The 7,919-nt window shown below is 35.4% G+C and overlaps 1 protein-coding gene across 1 annotated transcript; it reads left to right on the plus strand.

Moving 5' to 3' along the window:
- The first annotated feature begins 5,776 nt into the window (after positions 1-5,776).
- On the plus strand, positions 5,777-7,114 carry LOC132754371 (uncharacterized protein K02A2.6-like). Its single transcript, XM_060744982.1, has one exon. It carries the CDS (start codon positions 5,777-5,779, stop codon positions 7,112-7,114), a length of 1,338 nt encoding a protein of 445 aa, XP_060600965.1.
- Positions 7,115-7,919: the final 805 nt, after the last annotated feature.

Consider the following 7,919-nt stretch of genomic DNA (forward strand, 5'->3'; position numbering starts at 1 on the left):
CATAGTTGTGATAATTTACCTCCATACAATTTCCAAGGATTGTTAGCGCAAAGAAATGAATTCTGAGCCGAAAAGGAGATCATTGTACGGCCGGCCCATAAGAACCTTAATGTACAGTAACCTTATGACTATATGAAAAAGTGTGGTTCCTGTGACAGCAAGGGCGCCGCTGTTCAGGCCGCCTCGCCGTGATTTGGGCTCACGCACCACGTAATAGGCTTACTTTTGTAGGGCCACTTCACATGACTTTAGTCCGGGCATCGGCAGCTGGTCGGCAGATATATTGCTGTTGACATTCATTAGCCGCGTCCAGTTCGTTGTAATGAATGCTTACTTCTGTTGTCTATATCAATCAAACAAATCAAGGACATACAAAAATTTACTTTGTCCCTGTTTTTATCCGTAAATTACATTTCTGAAGACGAACTCATATCATATTATTTTGCAATAAACGAAAGAAATAATTTCCTCAAATGATTTGAATAATTTATATTCAGATTGTACTTTATAACTATATTAGACATTTGACCATTTCTGTATCTCCAGCAATGCTAATTAAAAATGTATATTGTATGCACTGTGTATGGGCCGGAGGCCTTTTGTACAATAAAGCTATTGAATTGAATTGAACAGAAATGTCCTTTTCATCTTCTGTATAGTGGCAATTTTGTAGATCAGGCCTGTTCAAAAAACGATGATATATTGAGTAAACAAGGCTAACAATATACCACAAAATGCGTTAAAACCTGTTGACGTATATAGAAAGGGAAGTAAGCACGGGTAAAATGCTTTCAAAGCTTGTAAGAGTAGTGTATACAGTATTTTGCATCTTATCATTTTTATATATAGGTACATGTACACTGTTTATTTGTTACTTTCTTTTCAAATTTATTATTGACTAATGCCAATATTAATTCACGTGTTTATTTATCAAAAATGTGACTATAAAAACATAATGGCTTTGTCGGTTGTGTATAGTGATATTTGTGAACTATTAGGGTTTTTCTCGTCTATATAAATAATTATTTCACTTTAAAGCCTTATAACGTAACAGTTGATATTTAAAATATTTGTCCACATTATATGTAATCATTAAAATATATGCATTCATTTCTTATTTAAAAATTTGACTTAGACTTTATAGAAATAAATTTCTAATTACCTTTTATTAACATGAAAATGTAAATTCGGTAATATCTTTACAAATAACACACCGTATTACCGGCGGCAGTGATGGCAGATCACTGCAGTGATGGCAGATATCTGAAAATTACCGATCGATACAGGTAGGTTATAAATTCGGTTGGTTTAATTATATTAAACAAATACGGCCCATATCATTGCTATAAAACTATTGTCCATTGAATGGAGATACTGTAAGGTAATTTTGGACTCGTTTTTTCCTGTTTTAAGACTATTTTGAGCAGGTTAAAAGTGACAGCCTCGGAAAAAATCCGTGAAATTGTCTTTTTTTCTGTTCAAAAATATCTCAAGTTTTAAGTAAATGGCAGGATTTCTTGTTATCAATATAGACGTTTAGCCATTGGGGTCACGCAAGCCAAATATCTACCCCGTGAGTCTTTTCTTGAAAGTTTTACAGACGCTCAATCTTGTCCGGTCGAAGAAAAAATGCTGCCGTTGTAGGCAGATACATATTATAAATGCTGCCGTCGATGGCAGAAATACCATGAAAGTGGCTAACATTCTGACAGAAAATCAAGTTCAATCTTTTATCAATTCCTCTTTTCTTTGCGTCCTTTTAGTCGGAATTGAGATGTTAAACTATCATTTCTAATATTTTCTCGAGATAGAAAAGTTATTAATGCGGTATGTGCACTGAAAAAAGCTTTTTAGCAACATGCAGTTACAATACAAAAAGTGATGATTTAGTACGACAAAATTGCACTATAAATAGAGAAATGAACATGAAAAACTTCATTTTTCTATATTCTTTATGTGTGCTTGATCTGTCTGTCAGTTACATGCGTGCAATACTATATGTATCTTAAGTTTAGCAGCGCACTCCCTTTTTAAGTCATAACGCTCATTGCATATTACAGCAAGTAACTTCTGTAAGTGGATATTCATTTGCTAGCATATGCCATTATTTTCTCGACGCTTTATGACAAATAAAGGCTGAAATTTACTTAATCGGTGCAGATTATAAGTTATTAAATTGATGTAATAAAGGGGAGACTATTAACCTCGCATCAGTGTATTATAAAACAATTTATCACACACCCGTGCCGATTTTGCGACTCCGTAAATATGGTATTGCACGGCCGTGCATATATTTTGACGTGACGTCATTAGCGTTATACAAACATAGTGTAAAGACGCGCTAAATGTTAGCGTTATACTATAGGCGCGTCAATGAAAAAAAGGCTCTTTTTCACATTAAACGGTCTTTATTTTGGGTATGTTATAAATAGAATATTAAATTCGTGTAAGTTCATTACTGAATTTATTGCACTCGTTGAATTAAATAATATTATGCTCGCCAGAGGCTCGCATAATATAATTTATTCAACTCGTGCAATAAATTCAGTATTGAACTTACACTCATTCAATATCCTCTATATATGTTAATGTAAATTGGAAAGATAATATTATTAACAGTTAAAATATTTTCTTATATTATCAAGTTCTTGAAAAACACGACGACGTGGATTCACTTCTTTAAATTTTCATGTTTGTAATAGCGTTGTAGTTTGCCTTTGAATAACATTTACAATGCTTCTAACACACACGTGCTCCCATAATATTATATTTTTTCATTCATTTTATATACATAATTAGTTGTAACCATGACAACTTATAAAGATGAACCTTTTGATGTTTCATATCTCAAGACGAAAATAAATCCTGTATTTATAGCACGGATTTACATTACATGTAATATAAATCCGTGATTTATAGGGAAAAAAACTAGAATTTTTTGATTTGTTATATACTTTTTTTTTTTTTGACCTTTCAATTCATAAGAGTTCTCCTATAATTAGTAGTCCGGCAAGACACCATTCAAAATACGGAAAATATGTTTCGCTGCAGTGAAAAAATAAATCTTCAGTGAGGCAATAGCTCCAATACTGTGTACATCTTGTGCATTCAAATGTTTCCTGAATGTTCTATATTGATATATATTGAAACAGACTTTAGTTACTGATAAGCTCCGCCTCCATAGCATGCTACATGTAACATCACTTGTGTATTAAATCTTGGAATATAAAGACGTACTCTTGTTGTCTCTTCTAGTTCAAATTATACAATAGTATATTTTACTGGACAATCTCATTTGAGATATAATATTCTTGATAATATACTTGTCACTAAAACAAAACATACAACATGTGTCAGAAAAAATGGAAATTAAATTTAACTTCACCTGACATTTAGATCAAATTCATATTAACTTGAAACTTTAAAAAAAAAAAAGTGAACAAAATGGCACTCTCTGGAATAAACCCACCAAACATGAACTGGGACAGTGTTAATCTACTACAAACTTGGGAAAATTTGAACGAAATGTTAAACTAATATTCAGTGGACCCCTCAAAGAAAAATCAGAAAGAAGAAAGGATTTCATATCTACTTATATGGATAGGAGAAAAAGGGGCAAGACATTATGCAATCCTGGAATTTAACCGCAGATGATAGAAAAAAGATCGATACGTACTTCACAAAATTTCAAAACCACGTTCAACCTAAATTAAACCCAATTTTTGCAAGGTACCAATTCAACAATGAAAGGCAGGGTGATGAAAACATAGACCAATTCATCACAAAATTGAAAATGAAAGCCAATGAATGCAGATACCAAGAAGGAACAAAGGACGAAATGATCAGAGATCGAATTGTTTTCGGGGTAAAAAAACCAAAGACTGAGAGAAAAATTAATTAACGAAGGAGAATCCTTAACATTAGACAAAGCAATCCAAATCTCACAAAATTTCGAATACTGTAAAAAACAAATGGACATTCTTAACCCCAAGCAAGACATAAATTACGTCAAACATGGACGAAGACAAGGTCGTGCCAAACCGGAACAAAGCGCTGCCAGGATCGACACGGAAACAGAAGTCTCAAACAACTACCTGTAGAAATTGTGGAACATACCATGACATCACTCAAAGAAGGAAATGTCCGGCATATGGACAGCAGTGCAAATCATGTAAAAAGTACAATCATTGGGCAAAAGTATGCCGTTCAAACAAACAGAAACATGTTCATGAATTTCGAAACAATTTAAGTGAAAATAGTGATGATTCTTGTATGGATAACTATTTCATTGATACGGTAAGTCACAAAACATCGCCAGCCCCAGATCGCGCGTTTTGTTGACATTAAGATTGGCCCGAAATGCCAAAACATTAATTTCAAACTTGATACAGGGAGCAGCGTTAACATACTCTCTCTAAGCGCAAAATTTGAATCGCTCAACATGAGAATCCCTTTGCAGGCCCCCGATTCTCAACTTATCTCTTACTCAGGTGATACAATAAAAGTTATAGGAAAAATCAGTTTAACCTGTAGCTACCGTACCGCGCAAGTTACTGTAGACTTCTATGTCGTTAACAGTGACGCACCACCGCTTATAGGATTACAGACATCCATTGACCTTGGGTTAATTAAACTCACATATGACATAAACTGCCAAAATACTCAGTACATGACTAAAGAGTCAGTAATGTCTGAGTACGGTGATTTGTTCAGGGGCGTAGGCATACTCCCTAGTAAAAGCAAATTACACCTGCGTGATGACGCTATTCCAGTAATTACACCTCCGAGACGTGTACCGGAAGCGCTCAAATCGCGACTTAAGCTAGAGCTTGAGCAAATGGTCAAAGACGAAATTATAACGCCAGTGACGGAACCTACGGACTGGGTACACCCTATTGTTGTGGTCGAAAAACCGAACGGAAAATTACGTATTTGCTTAGACCCAAAACAGCTCAATGACGCAGTACGTAGACCTCATTATGTCACATCAACACTTGATGACGTAACAGCAAAGCTCGCTGGAGCTAAATACTTTAGCATGTTAGATCTTACTCATGCATATTGGTCTGTACAACTAGACGATCAATCGTCTTACGTCACAACCTTCGCTACTCCTTTCGGTAGATATAGATACTTGAGGTTACCATACGGACCATACGGTATATCATCATCAAGTGATCTATTTTGTCAAAAGGTCAATCAGATATTCGAAGGAATAAATGGAATACACCCTCTTGTTGATGATATTTTAATATGGGGAAACACGCAAGGTGAACATGACAAACGTCTAACACAGGTTTTATTACGTGCGCGCGAGCAAGGTATCAGGTTTAATGAGCAAAAATGCACAATTGGCGCCAAATCAGTACCATTCTTTGGTCATATCATTACGGAAAGTGGGTTAAAAGCTGACCCGTCTAAGATTGAGGCAATTATAAAATTGCCAATCCCCAATAACCGCGAAATGGTCGAAAGGCTTTTTGGGAATGGTCAATTTATCTCTCTAAATTCGCGCCAAATCTAGCAGAAGTTACAGCCCCCTTACGGAGCCTCTTGAAAAAAGATACAGAGTTTATATGGGATCATGTTCATGACCGAGCATTTTCTCAAGTCAAAGATATTATAACACAGGCACCAGTATTAGGTTACTATGACCCGACAAAGCCGCTTATACTGGAAACGGATGCTTCAAAATTCGGAGTCGCTTTTTGTTTATTTCAAGACAATAGACCTATCGCATTTGCAAGCAAAAGCCTGACGCAAACTGAAATCGGTTATGCCGTCATTGAAAAAGAAATGCTTGGAATTTTGTTCGGATGCAAACGGTTTCATCAATTCACTTATGGTAGAGAAGTTATCGTACATTGCGATCAACAAACCAATATCTGCCATTATGAAAAAACCAATGTCCGCAGCACCGCCTAGATTATCTAGAATGCTACTAGCTCTGTCTAAGTATCAGTTAATCGTAAAGCACATGCCTGGTAAAGAAATACCAGTAAGTGACTGCCTATCACGCCAAAGTCTCCCTAATACATACTTAAATATGTCAGACGAGCTTGATAATTACGTGCATACCGTCCAAAAACAATTGCACATTACCGACCAACGAATAGAAAATATTCGCGCCGAAACGTGCAAAGACGCACAAATGAAAATTCTGAAAAAGACTATATTAAACGGTTGGCCAGAATCTAGATCAATGTGCAAGCAATCAATCCTTGATTTCTGGAACCACCGCGATGAGATAAGCGTAGAAAATGACCTGATATTTCGAGGTCATACAATTGTAATACCGAAAATCTTGAGAAATGAACTTGTACAGAAAGTTCATACAGGTCACATGGGAATTACGAAAACACTTGAACGTGCTAAAGATTCAATATTCTGGCCAGGCATGTCCAAGCAAATTACAGAATATGTTAGCAAATGTAGCATATGTCTAACATACCGCGACGCAAACACAAAAGAACCGCTTATGACTACAGAATTCCCCGACAGACCTTACCAAAAAATAGCAGCAGACCTGTTCCATTTTCAAGGTAAAGAGTATCTATTGACTATTGATTATTATTCAAGATTTTTTGAAATAGACCATTTACAAAACACAACATCAAAAACAGTCATTCTGAAACTTCAGAAACAAATGTCGAGACTGTCAATACCTGAAGTCTTTGTCTCAGACAATGGTACTCAATTTTCAAGCTCCGAATTCAAAGAATTCGCTAAAGAGTGGGGTTTCGAGCACAGAACTTCATCCTCCGGATACCCCCAGTCGAACGGTCTTGCGGAAAAAGGCGTAGGTATCGCCAAAAAACTAATGCAAAAGGCTAAAGATACGAACACAAACATTTACATTGCATTATTAGAATATCGTAATACACCTCTTGAATGCGGATATTCTCCGAGTCAACTGTTAATCGGCCGGAGAACTAAATCCGTTGTGCCAGTTACAAATAAAGCACTGGTACCCATTTTAGTAAATAACTCAAAAGTGCGCAGTCTAATGAAACAATCGAAAGACAAACAAAAGGTCAATTACGACAAAAATGCAAAATATTTGCCACCTTTGTCCTTGAATCAATCAGTACGCATTAAAATAGGAAAAACTTGAAAACGCGGGAAAATAGTAAAAGTACATAGTGACCGCTCCTATCATATACAACTTGCTGACGGCAGCATATATCGGAGAAATCGGTCAGTATTACGCAAAAGTCCGGAAGACACAACCGATATTGAATCATTTCATGCGCAAGTCTTATATCATGATAAAAATTCAAGTACCCCTCAATTACCTCTCGAGGAAAATAACTCATCTCAGGTACAAAGTGACCCGCCGATGAACTCGCGTGCTAGAACAAGGGCTGGACGATTGTTGCGTGGCAATCCGAAGTACGATAATAATGAATGGGTTAGATAATAACAGTTATTGAAAATAATGAGTTTAAAGTATTTTGTTATCACAGTAATTAACGTGACTATCTGAAAAAAATAAAGAACTAAACTATGTCACGTAGAGAAAATTAATAAACAGTTCAATCAGTATTATTGAAATTAGCTATGAATATTATTTCTTAAGCATGCATTATTATTTAATAAAATAATGATTTAAAATAAAAGAAAGGAGATGTTCTATATTGATATATATTGAAACAGACTTTAGTTACTGATAAGCTCCGCCTCCATAGCATGCTACATGTAACATCACTTGTGTATTAAATCTTGGAATATAAAGACGTACTCTTGTTGTCTCTTCTAGTTCAAATTATACAATAGTATATTTTACTGGACAATCTCATTTGAGATATAATATTCTTGATAATATACTTGTCACTAAAACAAAACATACAACACTGAATGTTTTCTTAGATGTCTTTTCAGTAAGACTTTGGACTTGTAACCTCTGCCACAAATGTCAC

The sequence above is a fragment of the Ruditapes philippinarum genome, unplaced genomic scaffold (assembly GCF_026571515.1).
Source record: "Ruditapes philippinarum isolate M1 unplaced genomic scaffold, ASM2657151v2 ctg7072_1_1_1_1, whole genome shotgun sequence".
In the NCBI taxonomy this organism is placed as follows: Eukaryota; Metazoa; Mollusca; class Bivalvia; order Venerida; family Veneridae; genus Ruditapes; species Ruditapes philippinarum.

Coding starts and splice junctions, on each gene's coding strand:
- LOC132754371 (XM_060744982.1), top strand. CDS start 5,777: ATGCCGTCATTGAAAAAGAAATGCTTGGAATTTTGTTCGGATGCAAAC.